This window comes from Pimephales promelas, chromosome 24 (assembly GCF_988280905.1).
Source record: "Pimephales promelas chromosome 24, fPimPro1.hap1.1, whole genome shotgun sequence".
NCBI classification, from domain to species: Eukaryota; Metazoa; Chordata; class Actinopteri; order Cypriniformes; family Leuciscidae; genus Pimephales; species Pimephales promelas.
In genome coordinates, this window is record NC_142792.1 from 23,838,048 (window position 1) to 23,862,234 (window position 24,187).

Sequence of the window (24,187 nt, forward strand, 5' to 3'; positions counted from 1 at the left end):
TCCTATTGTAAACATAATCCTCTGATCATTCAGACTTTTTTTTCCAGCCATTTCGGCGCGTGACATACGTCACTCACGACACCCTGTTAGCGATTGGCTATGGCAGATCGTGAGTGACTTTGGGCAGATCCAATAGATTTAAACTTTAATAGTGAACCCGCCTACAAGGAAGGAAACGTTTGTCAATGGAGCGGTTCCAGACTCTATGTGGAAATGAAATGAACTAGAGTCTGGTTGAACCAGGCTACTATTTTACTGCCATTAGTGAATATTGTAGAATAGATTAGCGCCCAGTATAACCTAAAATTGTTAATTTCATTGAAATTAATTTCTCGCGAGAGAAGTACTGCAATTCACTTAAAATTATTAAAATATTAAAGGGCACCTATTATGCCCCTTTTTACAAGATGTAATATTGGTCTCGGGTGTACCCAGAATGTATTTGTGAAGTTTCAGCTCAAAATACCCCATAGTTAATTTATTATAACCATTTGAAAATGTCATTTTGGGGCCTGCTTAAAAATGATCTGTTTCGGGGGTATACGACCTTAAATGCAAATGAGCTGCATATCCCTGCCCTGCCTTTGGATGAGGGCGTAACTTGATACCTATGGCAGTCGGTACTGAGAGACTGTGAGAAACCGCTGTTTTGAATGTCATTCAGCGTACGTTTGAATCGGAATATAAAAATAGTACAAAGAGACTCCGGCAGGATAAACACAAATGACAATGGACCAGTACGTCTCGGTATGGTTATTTGATACATGTATGTATTTTAGAGTTGTAATCGCGTCCAGATGTGCAACACACACACCCACAGACACACACAAACACTGAAGCTGGCGCAATATTTTGTAACTACATACACATTCTGTGATAAAGTTTGCTACGTACGTACAAGCAAAATTACATTTATGCGAGGGACCTGTGGCGTCATGTTTACTTGTCATACAGGTGCTTCTGTGGCAAATGTGAGAAGATGGCTAACTTACAGAACAACAACATATATGCAGTTTTTAATACAATATCTTTAAAAATATATATATTTATAAACATGTGGTTACACACTATACAAACAAGGTTTAAATTATATAGCCTACACAAATATCCTACGACGACAACAACTTTAGACGCATTTGTTGTTGAATTGCCTGACATTGACTGAAAAGACTATTTGCTCAAAAATCATAAAATACACTGTTACTGGAGGTGACGGTGAATCGCAAACAGTAGATGACGATCCACACTTGAGGATTAACTTTTAAGCCACAACAACAGAGAACGCGAGAACCAGTGTTGTAGTACTCGAGACTCGGACTCGTCTCGGACTCGGTCTCGAGACCATATTTTAATGGTCTTGGTCTTGTCATGGACTCGTGTGCATTTGGACTCGGAATTGACTCGGACTCGAACATTTTTTTTTTAGGACTCGGACTTATTCCCGAGTCCACTCGAGTTCAATTCAAAATATTTTTCATGATTATTAATGTATGTTAATTAGGGCTGTCGCGGTAACCGCAATATTGTAGTAGCTACCGCGCTTCTGACAAGACAACCGCAGAGGATTGCACGTAACCGCAGCAACCGCGATATTCACGTTTGTTTGTTTTTTATAAGGCTATACCCTTCTTGTTTTGAACGTAATGCATGTGTATTGAATGTTAAACAAGTTCATAATGATAACAAGACTGTTTATCATGGTGATGTGTAGCCTACAGGCTTCACACAGATAGTGAATGAGAGAGATCGGCAGAGCGCGTGCAATTACCTGCCTCTGTCTTTGAAGTCGTGAAAAGCTTGTCGTGTCAAAGGGAAGCGAAATATGTGTTGCATCATCATTTTAACGTTCTCTTCACGTGTATTTTCCCATAAATGCGCGTCAGCAGCAGCGCTGTTCAACATCTCACAGCACAAGGAAGCCGAAATAAAATCAGTGAGTCACGCATTGAATCAATGGGTCTCTATAAGTGAAGCATCAGCTTCAGCGTTGCCCATGCGACGCATTGCTGCTCAGCTGAGCCTTGAAAAGTTGAACATCAATGTTAGAAATAATTAACATATTGTTTCTTTACATCTCTTTTAATGAATCAGCTTTTTTAAACGTGTTCGTTGAATGAACGGTTCAATGACTCGCTCAAAGTCCGTTGTCATAACAATATGCGCGCTGAGTGAAAGTTTTTCAATGCGCATATACTGTAGACGCTGTTTAGTTTCGGTTACAATGCTTACTGAAAATGTCCTCGTTTTTGTCCACATCGTAAACTTTATTTATATAGCAACAAAAACATATAAATTAAATAAATAAATGGCGGTAATACCGCATATCGCGCTGTTGAGCCACTCAATATTACCGCAAGGGAAATTCCATAACCGCGACAGCCCTAATGTTAATAAAATATTTCTTTAAATTGATTGACACATCCAGTGATTGGTGATTTTCTAGTGCGCAACTGCGCATGACAAATTGTAATAAAATTACTTTTAACAGCACCTACTATGTGACCTTTTTACCCTAAACTGATCATATTTTTTAAACTCTAAGTAAATTCAGTAAAAAAAAAAAAAAAAAGGATTTCTCTAAGTAAATAAAAGTAAATTAGGTAATCAACCCTCAGTGGTCTCGGTCTCGACTCGGACTCGACCGTCTCTGGTCTCGGACTCGACTCGGACTCGACTCTCTATGGACTCGGTCTTGACTCGGACTCGACTCTCTCTGGTCTCGGCCTGGACTCGGACTCGAGTGAGGTGGTCTCGACTACAACACTGGCGAGAAGGTTTAACCCACGAGAGAACGTTTACGTTTCCAAGAGACATTACCGGCTGTCGTTGAAACAATGGAGGATGAAGTGTACAGATCACCGAGGGCGGGGTCTATGCCACAACCACACTGTCAATCAAACCCCTTTCTCACTTTCTACGTCACAAAGAGCTGGATCTCAGAACAGCCCGTTCTGACACAGTGCATGGTTTTGCTCACACACTGCCAACACACACCATGTAAAAGTGAATTTTCCATAATAGGTGCCCTTTAAGAATTTAAACAAATTTACAGAGCAAGAAAATAGCTGTCTATGAAAGAGGACAACTAAAAGAAAGTCTCGTTACTGTATCTCAGTGCAAGAAAAAGTTGTGAAGTTAGTTTATAAAGTTGATAAAGGTATAAAGAGAATTGAACATTTAAGCTCACATGTCATTTTATAGCTTCATTTATTGATTCTAAAGCGTCTTTATACTACCTTTTATATACATATTCATTTAAAATCTGCATAATAATAATTGATGAACTGGAATTGTACATCGTTTTAGGGTTTAATAATTACAGAAATAATTTCTAAATCATACAAATTTATTTACTAAAAGCCATGATTTTGTCTTTTAAAATCATTTGCTGTGGAGTGACTTTATCGCGTCAGACGTGTCACTTTGCTCACAGCTGATTGGTCCAAGTTCAGTTTGCAACCTCTTACCTGGAACATAACCTGCCCTGGACCAGGTTAGCCATGGAGCGCAAGTTACTATGATGATGAGCACTGCTAAAAGCCAAACCACTTTCATGGTACCTAAAACCATGTTGGCACAAATTAAACTGAAACATAGCTGGCTAGCCACTTACTTCATGGTCTAGGCCCCTGGTTTGCATGTAGGGACATTACACACTCATTATGTTACCGTGTTAGTGTGGGGCTATTTTGAGCCTTGTTAGTAGTATTAGCTAGTGATTTACTTAAGCTTATTCTATGACCCATATACTAGCGTTATAAGCTAATCTGTTTTTAGAGATAAAACTCTTTACATTCGAATATCATAAACGCATCCCAGAGAATGATTGATTCGGTAACCATGTGTTAATTAACCCTAGGTTTATTTTTCACCAAAATTTTCCTTTAAGAATAAAACTAAAACACTCTTTGCAACACTTCTCTAAAATTCAAATTTTTTCCAACATTCACTTTTGGAACATGCGAACACCTGAGAATAAAACAAGACTACAATCAAATCTTTGCAAACTAACACTGTACTAAATCCAGATGCGTTTGGCTAAACAGGTCTTGTGAACATGTTTTAAGTCGTAATCTGTTGTTTGAACAAAGAAGCTTGTTCTTCAGAGAGTAAACCTTTGGAGAATGTTTGCCACTGTCTAGTTCCATTAGAATCTTCTGAAAAAATTCACAGGAGTAGCTGAGCTATTTGGGGTAACTCAGATTGATTGCATAAATTAGGCCAAGTAGATAAACACAAGCCTTCGCAACACCTGACAACCCCGTCATCACCTCTATGCCTTCCAGCATTACCTCAGTCAGTAAAGGATCATCTGCTGAGCCTCCTTTCGTGATGATCCTCAATGTAAGATTTTCCAGTTCCCATGACTATCTCCAAAAAAAACACACAGCAAAACTGCATTTACTTTGCAACATCACTAGTTATTGTTCAGATTGTTGCAAAAAAATACACTGCATTGAAACACAGAATGAGAAAAAAATGTCCCTTGATATTTTAAAATAAGATAAATCTCTTACAGCCTCTTACATCTTATATTACTCAGCCATTATACACGTTGTTTATGTAGGTTTGGTGCTCAACTTGGTTATTGATCAATTTTAGATGCTCACCTGATATTGCTTGATGAGATTCTGAGGATTTCCCGATAGGTAGACAATTAAGCATCGAATTACAACTGTGCATTGTGATGCACTGGTTCTTCAATTTTCAATTTGGTTTCAAAAAGTGATGTATGTGTTCGCCTGTCTGGCAAAAAAGCACATATGCAACTAATGACGTCAGAAAAGCTTCAGTACATTATAATTGGTTATGGTCTATTACTGAACCGATACCGAATTGTCCTCATTAGCATAGCAACGCATCGTTGAAACGATTAAATTCGACACCGCTAGTTTTCAAGGTGTAAACTTGAAAACATGGCGACTGCACCGGACAATTGACAAATGATATCCTAACGTTTAGACACTGTCGCAAGGGGAATGCCACAGTGACTACGTTTACATGCAGCCCCGTTCAAAACCGGGATATGTGCAATAACCCAGTCGCGAATGGCCATGTAAACACCGGCAAAAACCCGAATATGCTCATATCCCGGATTTTAAAAAACGGGATATTATACCTGGGGTACCCCTTTTCTAACCCAAATTTTTGGTCATGTAAACGCGTATCGGCATATCCCTATAGTGATGGGATTATTAGCCGTTAGGAGCTCAACATCTGTCTCGCATGCACGCTTGCTCTAGATTACAGGATATTTTACTTAATTTGCGGTACAACTAGTCGATCACGAGTGGCTCAACTGGTGGATTTATAGATAAAGTCATCTTTCAGGCATTTTACCAACCGGATTGACACTTCAGCATGAGATATCGGGGGTGTGGCGTGAGAGCGTGAGAATGGGCTCAATTGAGTGAGTCTCATGTTGAATGCTTGAGAGTTGGCAGCCCTGTTCCATTTATTTATCTTACTTATTTTTGTATTATGCTTACTTTTATAAAATAAATTTCTGTTTTGTTTTTATTTTCAAGATATGAAAAAGGGGTGGAATGTAAAGGAAAATGTTGATTTTGATTTTTGATTTTTGAAACAAATATCTGCTTGTGTGTCTTATAAAACATACTGTAGATGTGTCGTGTCAGAAGATGATGTCTCAGGGAAATTGCAAAAAGGTCAAATAGGACAAAAATACATTTTAGCACAAGACAATGAATGCCAGAGATGGGGACTCGACTTCAGCTGGCTTCATGATGTGTCAGGGAAATTGCAAATAGGTCAAATAGGACAAAAATACATTTTAGCACAAGATTAAGCACAAGACAATGCCAGAGATGGGGACTTGACTTCAGCTGACTTCAGACTTGACTTGCGGCTCAACCCAAAAGACTTGTCAACGACCTGTTTTCATGCAAATATTGCTTTTTAAATCGAAATCCATTTTAATGCATTTCTATTTTCTTTTATTGGCGCATACGTTGGGGAAGCGTATGATAAGCTGCATGCCCCCCGCCCTTTGTCATACTGTGAATGAGACAGAGCGTATTTAGGCCACGCCCACACCGGGGGAACACAATCCAACCGTCTCCATTGACTTTGTGTCTGTAGATTTTTCATAAATTCATCAAAAGTTGGCACTGTAAACCATCCTGCTGCTGCGCGATCTGCGCCGTCATCACAGACACCATTAGAAAGCGCTCTCTCTCTCCTGTACAATGTTGTCGGATCCAAATATGGTCGTTTCCTTTTGATCAGCAACCAATTGCGAAAGTAAAAGGGGGGATTTAACTCTAAATGAGCAATCTCATTGGCCTGATTTAAATCTTTAGAGCCCGTTTTGCGTTTTCTCAAAATGACTTTTCTCTCAAACTCCAAGTCTGAAATCTCCACTTCAGTAGCACCTATATACACACCAAACTTTCCAGTCTTGTACCTAGTTTTATTATGAAGACTATTACAGATGGATTTGTAAATATATTAGTCCTAGCTTGATTTATATAACATTGTTTTTCCAAAAACATGGCGAAAATCTATTTAATTCTTATTATCTGATTTAGCTATTTAATGAATCTGATTACAGGATTAAAAAAAGTAGATATCCATAAATATCTACCCCCCCCCCCCCCAATCTATTATGTGAACACAATGAAAAAATATTTCTATTTTTTTTTATCTTTATCTAATTGGCTACTCAGATTTTTTTTTTTTAATGCAAATATGCAAATTCGCACAAATTTAATTAGACAATGCCTAATAATTTAAGACTTGAGACTTAAACTCGTAAGACTTGAGACTTGACTTGGACTCGAGCTCAAAGACTTAAGACTTGACTTGGAAAAATGACTTGTGAACATCTCTGGACAATGCTCAAGGCATGTGTGATTAAGGGGAATCGAAACTGTGTACGTGCAGGAGCCTTAGTAAGAAGAAAAGGGGGTACATCTTGGAGGGTGATCTTTTTGTATATAAACTCTGTAAAGTGAGAAGACTTTTGCCCTTCCAATATCAGACTCTGTCTGTGTGTGAACTGCCTTTGTTGCAAGAAATAAATACGTATACTAATGACTTTCGAGATCTTCATCTGTTCTTTAATTGTTATTTGAGATCTAGATAGAACATTTCCACAACAGTTAATTGATCCCTTAATTGATCACACATGTATAATTTTACACAGAGTTTAAATGAATAAATATATAGAAAGTAATATAAATACACTTGAGAGTCAATGCGCTAATTTCACACATTCTGAAATCGTAAGCGAGGCTCCGGTGGGAAGAATCCTGGAAGTACATAGACAACAATGTCTTGGACTACCAACCTGAAGCTGCTGCAGCGACTTAAACTATTAGATGTTAATATCCAATATAGGATATGTATACAGTTTGTTCCTGCTTCTTTTTTATGTTCTGAATATATATATATATATATATAAAATATATATTTATAAATGTCAATTTATATAGTCTAAACTATGAAAGAAATGTATGTACATTTTTAGAATAACAAATTTCTTCATTAAACACAACACTACGCCATCGCATTCGCGACTCTCCTATGATTTAAGGCGACACTTCCGGTTTTCTTCCCACAGGAGCCGTTTCAAAATGACGGCTGCGTGAAACAGCGTATAGATGAAGCTTTAAAATGACTACATGAGCTTAAATGTTCAATTCTTAAATGTTCAAAACTAACTTTACAAATTTTACTTGCACTAATATACAGTAGCAAGACTTTCTTTTAGTTGTCCTCTTTCACAGACACCTATTTTCTTCTTGCTGTGTAAATTTGTTTAAATTCTTTTAATACTTAATTATATTTATACTTAATTATACTTCATTTAAATTCTTTTAATATTTCAATACTTCTTTTGTGTATTGCGCTGCTTCTCGCGTGAGAAATGAATCTCAGTTTCAGTCTTTCTCAGCATGCGATTGGCTGTTCGCTACTGATGTCACACCAAAACTCAAGCGAGTTGACAAGAGAAAGTTGATCAGCATGTTACCAGGAAAGCCTGGTTGGATGGATTTGGTTTTGTCAACTTGAAACAAATCCTGCAGCCCTCAGTTTGTTCAACTACTGTACCATCATGGTACAGACCCCAGATATAGAGACTAAATTGTTTACAAACATTTACCATTGATGCTATTTATTTTCATGCACAATTAATTGGTCATTAAACTGAAACCTGGTTTTAAGTTGATTAGACAATTGAAATAAAATTGTATGTCTTTGACGTCATTTTTATTTTAGCTTGAAAAAAGAAACACGCCTTAAACGTGTCTTTGTGTGAACAAGCATTAAACAAGTCATTTTATGCACTTTTAATTTTACATATTTTTGTCCTGTTCAGTTTCCTGTAACACTTGAACAGATTGAAAAATAATAAAGCTTGCTTAGAAGCAAATATAAGAGATATCAATTCCTTGCAATGTATCAATGGTAGGATCTCCTCATTGTGACTCAGTATCCCTGGGAAGGAACAGACAAGATATGTTAGTATAAACAAGACTAACAAATCCACACACCTTAAAGACTGTTTTATAGGATCTATTTTGATAAACAATGAAGTGAAAAGATATACAACACTGTTACACAATTCAATCATTTAGAAGTAGAAAAAGGATGTGGTGTAAAATGATCACGTTGTAAATCATTTACCTGGTTCAGTGCCACATTGACCACTGTAGAGTCGGCCTTGCTGGTGGCTTTGCAGGCGAATCCTGAGATACAGATGGAGATGATGAACTGAAGGATGGAGAACACCAGCAATACTCCACTGATCCCCAGATAATACTAAAAAAAATATTCAAAATGATCATAGGTATAATATTCCATCAATTATACTGAACGAGTTTCTAAATCTGAATATAAAGTATATTATATTGCATTATACTGAGGCATCATGTTACTTTTGAACACATGAAACATAGCACACAAGTTGTATTGAACATTGTACATTTAATACCTTTACATTCAAACAGATTTCCTCTGGATCACTGTATTCATGACTATAACCACGACCATAGTTACGACTGTAGCATCTTGGATAGTCCCATGAGCTGAAAACTATCTCTATGCACATCAGAACAATGGCTATCCCTGCAGTCATGGCACTGATCACATTCATTCCAAGAGAGGCTTTTACCTACAGAAAAAAAAATGTGAAATGTGACAGTAATACTACTTGTAAAAACAAATCAGTTTTTACCTCTGTAAACTAATGACTCATATAATGTCTTGATCTTTCAAGTTACAGACCATGTGGTCAGAAGAGAGTTTACCATGGAAAGGGTTGTGGTTGTTGAAGAACCGAAACTTTTCTTTAGCATTTTATTTATTTGATGGTGCCAAAATGTATGATGATCGCAAAATATGTTTTGTGAAAAGAAATAGTTTAAATAAAAAACATGTAAATATATAGGCAGCAAATATTCAAGAAAGTGTTATGTTGGTTTTTGTTGTTTGGTGTTAAGAGGTGAAAATAAAATCCCAATGGCCCTTTTAGCCCCAATTGCATGCTGTCTTTATTCAAATAACAGATGACTGAAAGTGATCTGTGCTCACAGAAACTTATAACTGTTGAATATTACATAAGTTAGGAAAGGACAGTTGTTCACCTGAAGCAGCTTCTAATTAGAGGTCCAGTTTTTTAAATATTTAGACCAATACTACATTTTGAAAGCTTGTAATGGTTTAAATTGCACAACAATTATTTGAGTGATGTGTCTAATGGTGTATGTATACAATAGAAACAATACAGACACACTATTATTGGCATAAGAAGAGTTATCCCCACAGATTGAAGTAAATGTACATACCACACATAAACTAAGTTTATTCTGCGCAGCAATACACAGAGATCCAGCACTGATGTACTGAGAGAAAAACAGGGCATTTAAAAGTTCATTCTGGAAATTAAAATCAGTTAAAAGCAAGTAATTAAAATCATTAAAAGCAAAACACTTAATTGAAACTTACAATAAGGGATCCCCAGAAGGTTATGCCACTAATTATAATAATAGATGGGTAACGGTTGCTGTGAAAGGTGTTTACGATACCAAACAAGAAACACAACACTCCAATCATTATTTGAACAGTCTAGAGATAGGAAAAAAAGGTCAAGTGTTTATATTTTTGCATAATGGCATATCATTCATGTTTAGACACACGCATACACAAAGAATCTATTACTGTTTTATGCACTCTACAGTCTAAATGCAATCAGACCAACACAAACATATTAACTTGAACACATGACAACTTTTAACTTTCTGTTCATGTTATCACAAATGGAAATTACACACTAAAAAAAATCCACAAATCATAATTATAATTCATCATTAAATGCATTACCCCCAAAGCCTTTGGTTGTGCTTTGGAAAATCCAGTGAGAGCCGTATTGGGATATACTCCTCTGCTCTGCTGTCCATCATCACAAATAACAGCATTTTGTGCCACCTGTGGATTTACTTGGATGACAACTGTAGCTTTGTCAGTTGAGATGACCTTGCTGGTTTCCATTATTAGTTTTCACCTGTAATTAAGCATTCAAATTCTGCAGTTCACAACTCACTTAAGGTTGTTTTATTTTTGTTTGTTCTGTACAATTTTTATATGTAAACCATTTAAAGCCCATGCCAGAGACGTAAAACTGCAAGACTGACAGTTTTTTCACTATAAAATAAGTAAAAGTAAAAAAAAAAAAACATTGTATAGTTCATTTTCTGAGATAAACAGTTAAGATCAGAGGATAAAATAAAATCTATATTCTACACAAATATTTTGCCTGATTGTACCTTTTGTAGCCTAATCCAAACAAATAACAAAACTTGAAGAAATGGAAAAATTTGATTTTATGAACCAAAGGATAACAATAAATGAGCAACAACAAAACTATCACTGGTGTGAAAAAATCGCAAGTCAAAAGATTATTATTTTTATAATTGATGTACATATCATTGTGTGTGTATATAAATACAGACTATAGATAGATACTGTAGATAGATAGATAGATAGATAGATAGATAGATAGATAGATAGATAGATAGATAGATAGATGTTATTTGATGCATGAAATATTTTACCTGAAATGAAGTGAGAGGTTGAACTAGATGTCTGATCGCTGTAATAGCGTACCGTTGTGTTTGTGGACTGTGAAGAACCGCTGAGGAGGAGCTTGCTTTTTTATAGACTATAGGATTATGTTAATGTACTTCCTCCTAAAATTCAAAGGGCTTTGGGTAATACGGTATTTTGATAGTCAACTTTAGACATTGTACTAACTTTAAGTAACTTTGAACTGAAAATAGATCATGTTTTTTAAAGCTAAGCTTAACTGATAAACTGTAGTATAATATGTATGTAATGTATATAATATAATGTAGATGTCAGACAACTTTAGCTGAATGACCTAGTTTCACATCACCACAAAAAAAAAAAAAAAGTACAGTTGTGGTTGCTTTATATTTTCTTTCCATTCTGCTAAACTTTGGTCTAGTCATTTGTAGAGATTTTTTTTTTATCTGACATAAGACAGCAGTACTGATGTAAATTACAGTAACATAACAAGAGACACACAAGTACGTCTTTGTCACTAATCATGTCATTTGATTTTCAGTACACAGTGCATAAAAATTAAGTAAATTAAGTTGTTTTTATTGTAAATAAAATGCATACATTTTTCGCTTTGCCTCACTGTATCACAGCAAACAAGTTACAAGACACACACACACACACAATGCAAAATCAACATATAGGGCCCTTTTTTAACAATCTGAAACGCAAGTGTCAAAGCACAAGTAACTTTGTGGGCGGATCCCGGCGCTGTTGCTATTTTCCCGGCGGGATAAATGACTCTTGCGCTAAAAGGGCTTCATTATTCATAGGTGTGCGAAAGCTTCATTATTCATAGGTGTGGTTTGGGCGTAACGTGAAATAAACCAATCAGGGGTGCGTTTCCCGAAAGCATCGTTAGCCAACTATGGTTGCAAGTTACGTCGTTACCAATAGAGTTCAATGGAAATTGCGACCAACTTGCAACCATAGTTGGCTAACGATGAAACGCACCCCAGAGCGCCATCCAACATACCCTTTAAGAGCAGGTGCGCATGTTGCATGACGGATTGTTATTATAACGGCAAGTTTACCAGGCGCGCGCCAGGAACTGTTCACAGCCGAGGAGACCAACGATCTTGTCAGGGCAGTGAAAGACAGAGAAGTTACGTTGTATGGGGATGGAGAAACCCACCCAAATCACTGTCAGTTAAACATATACATACGTATGTTTCTTGCCACTATTGGGCAAATAGGTCTGATCCTTTAGTACTACAATTAGCCTTAAAAAAATTGGGTAATTAGGTTTTTTCATCTTCATGTAAAGCACAGTGATTTCCCTCATGTGTTAATATTTTTCCTTGTTATAATGTACGTTTTGTAAAAATAAAAACTGCTGCATCTGTGTTGATGAGAGAATCAAAGTGTATGCGCGTTGTGCACCCGCTACATTATGGCCAAGCATGCGCGCTTTGAATAGCATTATGAACAACACGCAACGTGCCACTGACTTAAGGCCAGGTTTTTTCTGGTCAGTGGCACAATTGTTTTCTTGAAGTGTAAAATAGCACCAGGGAATGTTTGCTCCGAAACACGCCTCCTTTTTGCGCCGATCCGTCCAGGGAGCGCAAGATCATTTCCTAGTTTACCGACGTCCGTCTGTGGAGGGGAAAAGCCCGCTTTGCGCGTGTGCAAAATAGGAATGAGACATGCGTTTGTGTATAAAGTCATTTGCGCCGGGTGCAAAGATAGAGCCCATAATCTTTCTCTCACGGTGTGGGTTCATGTCTTGTTCCTGTCTGTCTTGTGTTCCCCCCATTATTGTGGATTTAGTTCAGTCCTGTTTAGGGATGTCCCGATACCACTTTTTCACTTCCGATACCGAAACTTTGGCTTTTGCCGATACCGATATCAATCCGATATTTTAATTTTATTCTTAAACTAAAAAAAATATAGCACTTTTCTCAATTAGCCACCTAAAATACAACTACAGTTGATTATGAAAGATTGCCACTCTTTATTCAAAAATACAGGTACTTCAGTACTTAAAGCTAGCTAGTTACCTTAAAGTTAAAACAATTTAAACAGTAGCATTCTACATTGTAAATACCAGTGCAGTTTTCTTTAAATCAAGTAGAATTTCTTTAACTGTGTGTTGAACTGATTATCACTTTTGTGTGTGTTCAACAATCTCCTTAATACAGACAGCTTCATTATAAAGATAAACAACAAATCCCCAAAATATATGGTCATAATCTATGACAAAAATGCTATTTTAAACTAGATTAGTGAATAATAAGTAAGTCGAATAATAATAATAAGCAAGTCGAGTCCGCATTGAAAAGTTCAAAGCACAAAGGAGATACATATTGATGGACAGTGTATTAAACAGTATCTATCTATACAATAGTTTATTGAGCCTTTTCTTTAAGCAGTTTTAAATTTCAGTTACTGTGCGTGTCACGGGTGACAAAATCGCTCAGTAAACGGAACCTTCTTGAGAGTCCTGAGTTTCCTAGGGGAACGTATTGGGTGCAACACTCCACTACGGTTCCGGGTGTGATGGAAACATGCCCGTACTGATTAGCGCTAATGCATTGCAGGTGTGAGAGAGAGAGGAGCGACACGCTCAATACCAAGTACGCAGACTTCGGACTTGCGTCCTTGGTAGTTCAGACTTGCAAGTTCGACTCCGGAGAACGAACTCCCGAGGATGTGAGGACGCAAGTCCGGTTCTTCTGCAAATGGAACAGAGCGTACTTGATCGCGTCACTCAGCACGCTCTACTCTATATTTTAGGCAACAATAAAACGAAATTTGCTACAACTCTGCATCTTTTCGTCAACAATAAGACGAAATATGTTATAAAACACCCCTCTGACTCTTCATTAACAAAAAACAACATAGCCTATAATAGCCTAATGGCCATGTGGTTCAGGCAACGCGATTCTCTTCACTGCATATACAGTACATGCATTATAAAATGAACATGCATATTTATAACAAAATGAACATGATCTTTTTGTTTTCATTTTAAAAATATGAAACATTGGATTTTTATTGACATTTATCAAACAGAGACGGGGTTATGTCATTTTATTTTATTGTTCATATAGTGAAGACAATATAAAAAAAATAGCCATGAAACCTTAAAAACTATGGAACAAATGGAACAAATTATAGTTTAATTAGACCAAAGATAGACTTATACACAAGACGAGTTATACGTCAAGGTTTATCCACTAGACTAGAGAGATCAGAGCCGGCGGCAAACGTCAGAAGCACTAGCCGAGGATAAGCTGTTCCAGTCGGGGTTGATCTCGCTGAGTGTCCGCTGAAGGCTTGGATGTCAGAACTCCGAAAACGTCAGATGCATTTTATAATATAGGCGCTATTATAAATAAAGTACAGATTTGAGATTTAAACAACCACATTCTCGCCTGAAACACTCTTAAAATTACATTTCATGACTCAATAACAGTAGTATTTTGATATTTCGCGGATTTTCTCCTCTCACATTGACGCTTGCTGGTTGGTGCGAGGTGCATTCTGGGTTACCTGGCTATCTCAAGTCCACACAAGTCACCTCTCGAAGCATCCTCGGTAAACGGGGCGGATCAAGAACACATCCGGGGATTTGAAGTGGACTTGGCTAGATGCGAACTTTGAATTGGAACATTACTTTGGCAGCGACTGATGACGTTTCACAAGTCCACAAGAACACAAGTACAGACAAGTACGCATATTGAGAAACGGCCACAGACTCCCTGTTTTTTAATAAGCCACGATATAAAAGGGGCATTTAGAGAGTGTTTGCAGCGCGGTTGGTGGGTGTACAGTGTGTCAAGATTCCAAAGGGTTGACAAGAGCAGACATTAAAGTGGGTTGACTCTGGGCAGTGCTGGATACAGGCTTCCTTGGAAAAATCGTTGGAGTGTGGAGATCGCCCATTCGAGTTTGCTGGGTCAGATTGATCGTTTGTGGGAAGACTGCTGGACCGAGCTAGGGCTGGATCTGTGCTGTGGAAGGAGAGAGGAAAGATAAGTGAATTGTTTTCATCTTATGAACATTTGAACCACTTGAAGAGGATACAGTGAATGTGGATCTGACTGTTGGAGGAGCTATGTGTTTCAGAGTGTGATGAGGAGGAATTAAAAGTGAAAACCCTGTAAACGAGCGCAACGGACGGAGTGGGGCCTCTGTCCAACCCTATCGTGTGAGTGAATTGCAGTGCTTTTGCCTTATTGATGCACATTGATTTATTGCTGTGGAATTGAAGTGAACACAAGTGTGCTGTGTCTTTGTTGAGAAGTGGCCCCCATCCATGCTAACATGTTCGTGGAAGGTTATTATATCTGCCCCCGTCAGAAGCCCAGAGTGATACAGTGAACTGAAGAGAGAGTACTTTGTACTGTGACTATCCTCACCTGTTCTACTTACTGTTTGAGCCCAGAAGTATACAGCAACGCTGATAAAGTAATCGTTTAATCCACGGCTGCCCTACTGTGAGCTGAGGAGAGAATACTTTGTACTGAGAAGATCTCCACTTGTTCTACTTGCTGTTTGAGCCCAGAAGCATACAGCACCACTGGTAAAGTAACCTTATGACTCACTGTCTCCCTATTGTGAACTGAAGAGAGAGTACTGTGTACTGTGAATATCCTCACCTGTTCTACTTACTGTTCGAGCCCAGAAGTATACAGCAACGCTGATAAAGTAATCGTTTAATCCACTGCTTCATTACCGTGCACCCACGAGAGTACCCTGTACTGTGAAGAATCCTTACCTGCCATACTTACTGTCTGAGTCTGGAAGTCTGCAGCACCGCTGGGGGAAAAGTAAGCTTTTAATCTACTGCTTTATTATCGTGCACCAACGAGAGTACTCTGTACTGTGAAGAATCCTTACCCGCCATACTTACTGTCTGAGTCTGGAGGTCTGCAGCACCGCTGGGGGAAAAGTAAGCTTTTAATCCACTGCTTTATTATTGTGCACCAACGAGAGTACTCTGTACTGTGAAGAATCCTTACCTGCCATACTTACTGTCTGAGTCTGGAAGTCTGCAGCACCGCTGGGGAGAGTAAGCTTCAACCCCCCCTGCTCCATCATCGTACATCGACGAGAGTCTCTTGAACTGTGAGAAACCCTTGGTTTAATAAAGATTGTTACTCCTTTGAAACTTATCTCTGTCTCCGGGTCCTCTGTTGTGTGCCTGTGGTGTCGGCTCCTCACGGTGGTGACTCGGTTAGAGGGGGGGTGGTTGGTCACCCGAGCGTTCCTCCCCTCGACCTGTGACAACAATAATTATAGTACTCTGACTCTAGTGTTGTGATCTAACCGACCAACGCGTTCTCATCCCAAAGCGCCATATAGGACGCTTTTGCAAAAGCGTAAATATCCAACGCACATGGCACCCTTTAACGTCTACTGAGACGCTTCGGTTAATGGTTAAGTTTAGGTATGGTGTTGGGTAAGGGTTAGACCACTAGGGGGCGCCTTCTGCCCAAATATATCTGCGTCTCATTTCACGTTAAAGGGTGCCATGTGCGTTGGATATTTACGCTTTTGCAAAAGCGTCCTATATGGCGCTTTGGGATGTGAACGGGCTCAACCGACGCGCTGTTTGAACACTGATGACTGACAGATGCAACGGAGGGAAAAGTTTAGGTGATCTTGAATTTAATGTAGTTACTATGTCTGATTTCGAAGAAATTGATGACACAATTTTGGTAGAAACCGTACAGCACCTTAAAACATCAAACTGCGCCCTTGACACACTTCCCACATCTTTTTTCAAAAGTGTGTTAAACTGTTTAGAAGCAGATCTCCTAGAAGTGGTAAATGCCTCACTTCGCTCTGGGAATTTTCCGAACTCCCTGAAAACTGCAGTTGTCAAGCCCCTCCTGAAAAAGAGCAATCTGGATAAGACCATCTTGAGCAATTATAGACCGATCTCAAATCTTCCTTTTATAGGCAAGATCATTGAAAAGGTTGTCTTCAATCAGCTGAACAAATTCTTAAGCTCAAATGGATATTTTGACAATTTTCAATCTGGTTTCCGATCGCATCACAGCACGGAGACAGCGCTCATAAAGATAATAAACGACATTCGCTTAAATACTGATACAGGCAAATTATCCGTGTTGGTACTACTCGACCTCAGTGCTGCATTTGACACTGTTGATCACAACAAACTTCTTGACAGGCTGGAAAACTGGGTGGGGCTTTCTGGGATAGTCCTAAAATGGTTCAGGTCATACTTAAAAGGGAGAGGTTATTTTGTGAGTATGGGAGAACATAAGTCTGAGTGGACATCCATGACTTGCGGAGTCCCTCAGGGCTCGATTCTTGCGCCACTCCTATTCAACCTGTATATGCTCCCAATGAGCCAAATAATGAAAAAGAACCAAATAGCCTACCATAGCTATGCAGACGACACACAGCTCTACTTAGCCCTATCGCCTAACGACTACAGCCCCATTAACTCCCTGTGCCAATGCATTGATGAAGTAAACGGTTGGATGTGTCAAAACTTTCTGCAGTTAAACAAAGACAAAACTGAAGTTATTGCGTTTGGAAACAAAGATGAAGTTCTCAAGGTGAATGCATACCTTGACGCTAGGGGTCTAACAACTAAAAATCAAGTCAGGAATCTTGGTGTGTCACTAGAGTCAGACCTTAGTTTCAATAGTCATGTCAAAGCAATAACTAAATCAGCATACTATCATCTGAAAAATATTTCAAGAATTAGATGCTTTGTTTCCAGTCAAGACTTAGAGAAACTTGTGCATGCTTTCATCACCAGCAGGGTGGATTACTGTAATGGCCTCCTCACTGGCCTTCCTAAAAAGACCATAAGACAGTTGCAGCTCATACAGAACGCAGGACCAGAAAATATGAACACATCACACCAGTCCTCAGGTCTTTACACTGGCTGCCAGTTACATTTAGGATTGATTTTAAAGTATTATTACTGGTATATAAATCATTTAATGGGTTAGGACCTCAATATATTGCAGATATGCTCACTGAATATAAACCCAACAGATCACTCAGATCATTAGGATCACATCAGCTAGAAATACCAAGGGTTCACTCTAAGCATGGAGAGTCTGCTTTTAGCTTTTATGCCAGCCGCAGCTGGAACCAGTTTCCAGAAGAGATCAGGTGTGCTCCTACAGTAGTCACATTCAAATCCAGACTCAAAACACTTCTGTTTAGCTGTGCATTTACTGAATGAGCACTGTGCCACTGTTCGTCCGACTGTTACTGCACTTCATTTTATTCTAAATTGTTTTAATTTACTGTATTTTATTTTTATCATAATTTTTATTTTTCATTATTTCTTATTTTTTATTCTAAACTGTTTTAATTATTCTGATTTCTTTTGATTATTTTAATTTCTTCTATGTAAAGCACTTTGAATTGCCATTGTGTATGAAATGTGCTATATAAATAAACTTGCCTTGCCTTGCCTTGCCTAATGACTTAAATATTAATTTCTGTATCACATAATGGCTTCAGAACACTTATAATAGAGTACACGAACACGTTATGGCACTTTATAATGTTTTTGTGCCTTTTGTGGGGCTTAACAATGACATAATAGTATACGCATAATATCAGATTTGAATCAGCCTCGTCTGATCAATACCCGATCCGGAAAAAATGGCAGTATCGGAGCTGATACCAATCCTGAGTATCGAATCGGGACATCCCTAGTCCTGTTCCAGTTTTCTCTCTCCTCGTTTGTGTTCATGTTTTCCATCCGTGTTCTTAGTTAATTGACCCATCTGTGTCTTGTTTCACTCACCCGTTCCTTTGTATGCAAGCCCTGTGTTTTAGGGGGCTTTTACACTGGGCTCGTTATTATTCCAAAAAAAAAAAAAAAATAGAAACCAATGTAAAGAGATTCACAAAAATGTATCAAACTCACAAATAAATAGACTGAGATACACAAATAAATGTAAAGAGTTTTGCACAAATATATAACACTCACAAATAAATATATATGAATATATATATATACCCGTCCTTCGGATGAGACGTTAAACCGAGGTCCTGACTCTCTGTAGTCATAAAAAATCCCAGGATTTCTTTCGTAAGAGCAGGGGTGTAACCCCGGCATCCTGGCCAAATATGCCCAGTAGCCTCTGTCCATCATGGCCTCCTAATCATCCCCATATACACCAATTGGCTTCATCACTGTCTCCTCTCCACCAGTAAGCTGGTGTGTGGTGAGCGTTCTGGCGCAATATGGCTGCCGTCGCATCATCCAGGTGGATGCTACATTGGTGGTGATTGAGGAGATCCCCCCCTTCTATGTGAAGCGCTTTGAGTGTCCAGAAAAGCGCTATATAAATGTAACAAATTATTATTATTATTATTATTATTATTATTATATATATACACACAGATGTAGGGTTGCCAACCGTTCCGTATAATACAGAATCGTTCCGTATTTGTCATATAAAAGTCTTGTTCCGTATTGAACTGATACGGAACGCACTTTGTTCCGTATTTTTGAGAATCAGTTCAGTGCAAATCCATGACAGACACATCTTGTAATATATCTCAGACAGACTATGAATGAAGACCTCACCAGTTGACCCACTCCACTCGTGATCGACTAGTTTTACCCATAGACTGTAGGTTTTACCGCAAGAATATCCTCTAATCTAGAGCGATCTTGCCTGCGAGCTTGAGCTTCTAACGGCGGCGCGGACGCAAAACCAGGACTGGAGTCAGAGCACATTCCTCTCTGCACTCTAAGCGTTCTGTTATCACTCCGATTTCGTCCACTACGGGTTTTCCAGTCTCACTCAGGAAAATCTGTTCCGCGTTCAATTGATTTTAAAAGATAATCTTATGTTTTACTGACTGCTCCCCCCGCACGATTTTTTTTTTTTTTTTTTTTTACATTTTAAGGTTAAATGCATCAGATCAGATCAAAATTAAGAGAGCTTCAACCCATGAACTGCTCGTTAAACAAAGATAAAGCATTGATTTGTACTAGGACAATAAATAAGGCTCAAACATCTTTTTAGTTGTGAGAGTCTCAGTCTACATTACACTATCAATGGTGTTTTCGGATGCCAAACAATTATTATAATAATGTAATAATGATTTATATAATTATTCCTATGACGTAAAATCCATATGGCCTATATACCCAGACAGCAAACTGACATTGAATCAACGAGGAAACTATGTCTCTCATGACATTGAAACAATGTTGATTTTGCTCATCGAATTAACGTTGAACCAACGTCAGACGCGGCATTCTTCAAAGCTAAATGAAAATCGAAAATTGGTTTGCTTCATAACGTTGAAACAACGCGTTGATTTCAAGTAGATTTTCCGTTAGTTTTGAAAGAATGACGTGTCTGACGTTGGTTCAACGTTAATTCGATGAGCAAAACAATGTCAGAACAACATTGTTTCTATGTCATATTTCCACGTTGATTCAATGTCAGTTTGCTATCTGGGTAGGCTACTATATAAATGAAAATTAATATTTCAAAAGTATATTTTAATCAACATTACATTATAATATAGGAAAATTAAAATACTTTTGTCCTATTTCTACACTTACAAGAAATAAACCCTTGAGCTTTTATTTAGGAGAAAACAGATAGCCATGCTGATCGGGTGATTAATTCAACTAAAAAAAAAAAAAAAATTATAAACTAAATAAATCCATGGTTCTTTGTTGGCAAAATGATCATGATAACCTTCATATATATAGAATATGTGGTACAGTCATTGATTAGGCATACTTTGCTATTCTATAAATTAATATAGGCCTAATAAGTGATTATAATTTGCTATATGAATTCCAAGGGTCATTACCACCCCCCCCCCCAACCCCCACCACCACGTTCCTTATTTCGAAATCAGAAAGTTGGCAACCCTACACAGATGTGTTTTATGTCACAAACACAACTCTGCCTGGCATTTATTTGTGCTGCACACATTTCTGAATAGCTTCTTGTGCATTTGACAAATCCACAAATAAGTGGACTCCCCCCATAGTTTCTTCAAGCCAATCAGATAACGGCCACATTGAGCTGACCAATCGTAGCACGTTTTCTGGTTGGTCTGGGTTCCTGAGTGTGCAACGCATTCTCATCCTTTAACGTCATATAGAACGCTATATGACAAAACGGCGCTATACTACGCACATGGCACCCGTTATCGTTAATATAACACGTGCTGTGAGGGCTAAGTTTAGGTGTGGGGTAGGGTGTGCGTGTCTTATTCACGCTAAAGGATTTATAACGTCTTGGGTTCGCGTGTTATATTAACGATAAAGGGTGCCATGTGCGTAGTATAGCGCCGTTTTGTCATATAGCGTTCTATATGACGTTAAAGGATGAGAACGGGCTGGAGTGTGTGTGTGTGTGTGTGTGTGTGTGTGTGTGTGGAGTTGAAACGTGTTCTTCACATTTTTCTACACGTGCTCTCCAATCAATAGCAGTATTTATGTGAGTGAGCACAAAATCATCAGCCAACGAAACTGCCTCCTCAGGAGACTGAACTTTGTGTTCACTGATATACATCGCAATTTGATCAGAAACAGAAAATGTACACTGTTCAATTATGATCAATTTAGGCAAATCCTCAAATGTTCTAGCATCAAGTGCTGGACACCAACTTTTAACATGTCGTATTAAATCTAACACAAACTCCAAATGAGTCTGTCCCTGACTCTTTGTACACAAACTAAAGCGTTGTCGATATGTTTCAGGTACACACTTGTGTACTTTCAACACTGCAGACTTTATGGTTACATAATCTCTGCACTCCTCTGTACTTAAAGCAGAAAAAAAAAACACAATTTGCCTTAGACCAACCTTGTAATTCAGCAACATGTTCAAGCATCGAAAAAAAACCCAAAAAACATCCAGATCAACCTCATTAAATTCAGGAACAAGTTTTAGGCTTTGATGCAGCAGAAAATTCCCACACGCACCAATGGTTGAACCATCGCCATCAACTTTACCTTCTTTAACGAGCTTCAGTTTTAAAAACCATCCAAAAAGTCCATCTTTGCTTTTTCTAATACAATTCTTCCCTGGTCAGACATCTGCTTTATTTTCTCACGTTTCTTTGTAACAATAACAACTCTTTTTGTTAGTCAAAAGTTAAATCAGACTGTACAATCAAACATTGTTCGTGCTCATCACTTTCACTCATTTCAGCTGTCAAAGTTCTCGTCAATCAGTTTATTTTTCAATACTACTGTCTTTTACTATCTTATCGCTAAGTTTTATTTAATAATATTCAGCGATTAAAAGTTGATCTTTTGTGCATTTATTTATCAAAACATGCAATGGCGATTTTCAACATCAGCCATCAGCAAATAAACCACAGACTGAAAGTAACCAAATGTCCAATCAAAATACTTAGATCTTTACCTAAGTATAAGATCTAAGTATTTTTTTTTTCTGTGGGGGGGTGGGGATTAACTTTTTTATATTTGGGGTCCTTGAGTGTCACGATTCAAAAGGAGAGGGAGAACTCAAATGCAGTATAAGGATTTATTTAACAGAAGAAAACAAAACACAAAGTAAAAACCCACAAGGGGGGGGAAACATAAAGAAACATGAACAACACTGAATACGCAAAACAACACCAACTAGGAACACACAGACCAAACCAGGAAACATCTGACAATGAACCGACAAAGACTGCAAACAAAAGGAGGCTTATAAAGGGAACAAATCAAGAGGGAACAGGTGAAACAACTCAAACACTAATCAGGTAACGAGGGGGAGGGATCAGACAATGACACGAGCACATGGCCCAAAATAACAAAACACCCATGTGCAACACAAGACAGGACAGGCATGTGACACCTGAGATGTTCCAACACAGTCTCATGAAGATGCGTATCTATACCACGAGTGTCATTTCTCGTGGCATTTATACGGCAAAAGTGTTTTTTTCGTGTATATGGTACGCACTAAAAACCCTGGGTTAGGTTTAGGGGGGAGGGGGGTGGGGAGTTCGTGCGTATTATATGCAAAAAAGTGCGTATCATATGTACGCGAAAATCGCGTGCCAAATACACGCAAAAACTGTTTTTGGCGTATAAATGCCACGAGAAATGACATTCGTGCCATAGATACGAACTTTCATGAGATCGGGCTGGATGTTCTGAGATGTCCTGACATCTGTGTTTTTTTCAGCTGCTTATAAACATATTAATGGCACAGGTGAAATTACACTCTATTTAGCACAAACAGGGCTACCATAAAATGTGAGCAACATGTATGTTTTTGTATTTTTGAGAGAATATTGTTTATGTGTGGTTATTGAAAAACAAAAAATGAAAGTTTCTGAAATAAGGCCACAAAACACATACGAAATATGCGTCCACAAGACTTTTGACTAATGGATGTTATGGCCTAGAGTTTTTTCTTCACAATGATCTGAAAAGCATCCTGCCTAATTTTTCACATAAAACTGTGAATTGGGTTATACATTTTTTGTTTGCTAAGGCAATATGTGAATGAGCATGAACATGCATAATAATGAGCCTTTCATTCAGGTGAATCAGACAAGAAAAAATTAAAAAAGAGAAACATACAGACATTTACACACACACACACACACACACACACACACATATATATATATATATATATATATATATATATATATATAAGTAGGCCATTTACATTTTATAATACATATTACAAAGTTAAGGATTCATTATTTTGATTTGTGCATTGCATTAGCTTGCATTGGATTACAGTTGATTAGTTTATTTCTGACAAAACATACTATATAATTAACATATGAGTAGAAACCATCTAACTAAAGCTTATTTGATGTCTATTTTATAATAAAAACTTTATAATCTATTTCGTCTGTAACAGTAAGCTACGCATCTGTGCGTTCGTTCGTTCACACACCCGATTCATATTTAAACAGTTTTTTTTTTTTTTAGAAATTAACTTTTTATTGGTTTTCTCATGTACAACAAAATATATACATAAATAAATGCAACAATCAAAATAATAACAATGAATGAAGGAAAAACATAATAATTAAACAGGTTATAGTATATGCACAACAGTATGGGCAAGTTACAACTCAAGCCTGTAGTCATCCTTCAAAGTAATCAACTGAA

At 37.8% G+C, this 24,187-nt stretch overlaps 1 protein-coding gene across 1 annotated transcript; it reads right to left on the minus strand.

Annotated features, from left to right (window-relative positions):
• Positions 1 to 7,859: 7,859 nt before the first annotated feature.
• LOC120467011 (membrane-spanning 4-domains subfamily A member 12) lies at positions 7,860 to 11,175 on the minus strand. The gene is made up of 7 exons (XM_089126993.1): positions 11,079 to 11,175; positions 10,348 to 10,528; positions 9,973 to 10,092; positions 9,813 to 9,869; positions 8,960 to 9,139; positions 8,653 to 8,787; positions 7,860 to 8,463 (listed from the first exon to the last, which is right to left on the minus strand). Exons 2-7 carry the CDS (start codon positions 10,513 to 10,515, stop codon positions 8,455 to 8,457), a joined length of 669 nt encoding a protein of 222 aa, XP_088983119.1. The 5' UTR covers positions 10,516 to 10,528; positions 11,079 to 11,175; the 3' UTR covers positions 7,860 to 8,454.
• Positions 11,176 to 24,187: the final 13,012 nt, after the last annotated feature.

What these genes read in the sequence shown, in the direction of transcription:
- LOC120467011 (XM_089126993.1), bottom strand. Translation starts at nt 10,515, where the DNA reads ATGGAAACCAGCAAGGTCATCTCAACTGACAAAGCTACAGTTGTCATC. An exon ending in CACAACCAAAGGCTTTGGGG is followed by an intron (nt 10,093 to 10,347) that starts GTAATGCATTTA and finishes TCCTATCTCTAG; the next exon opens with ACTGTTCAAATAATGATTGG. An exon ending in CCTTCTGGGGATCCCTTATT is followed by an intron (nt 9,870 to 9,972) that starts GTAAGTTTCAAT and finishes TTTTTCTCTCAG; the next exon opens with TACATCAGTGCTGGATCTCT.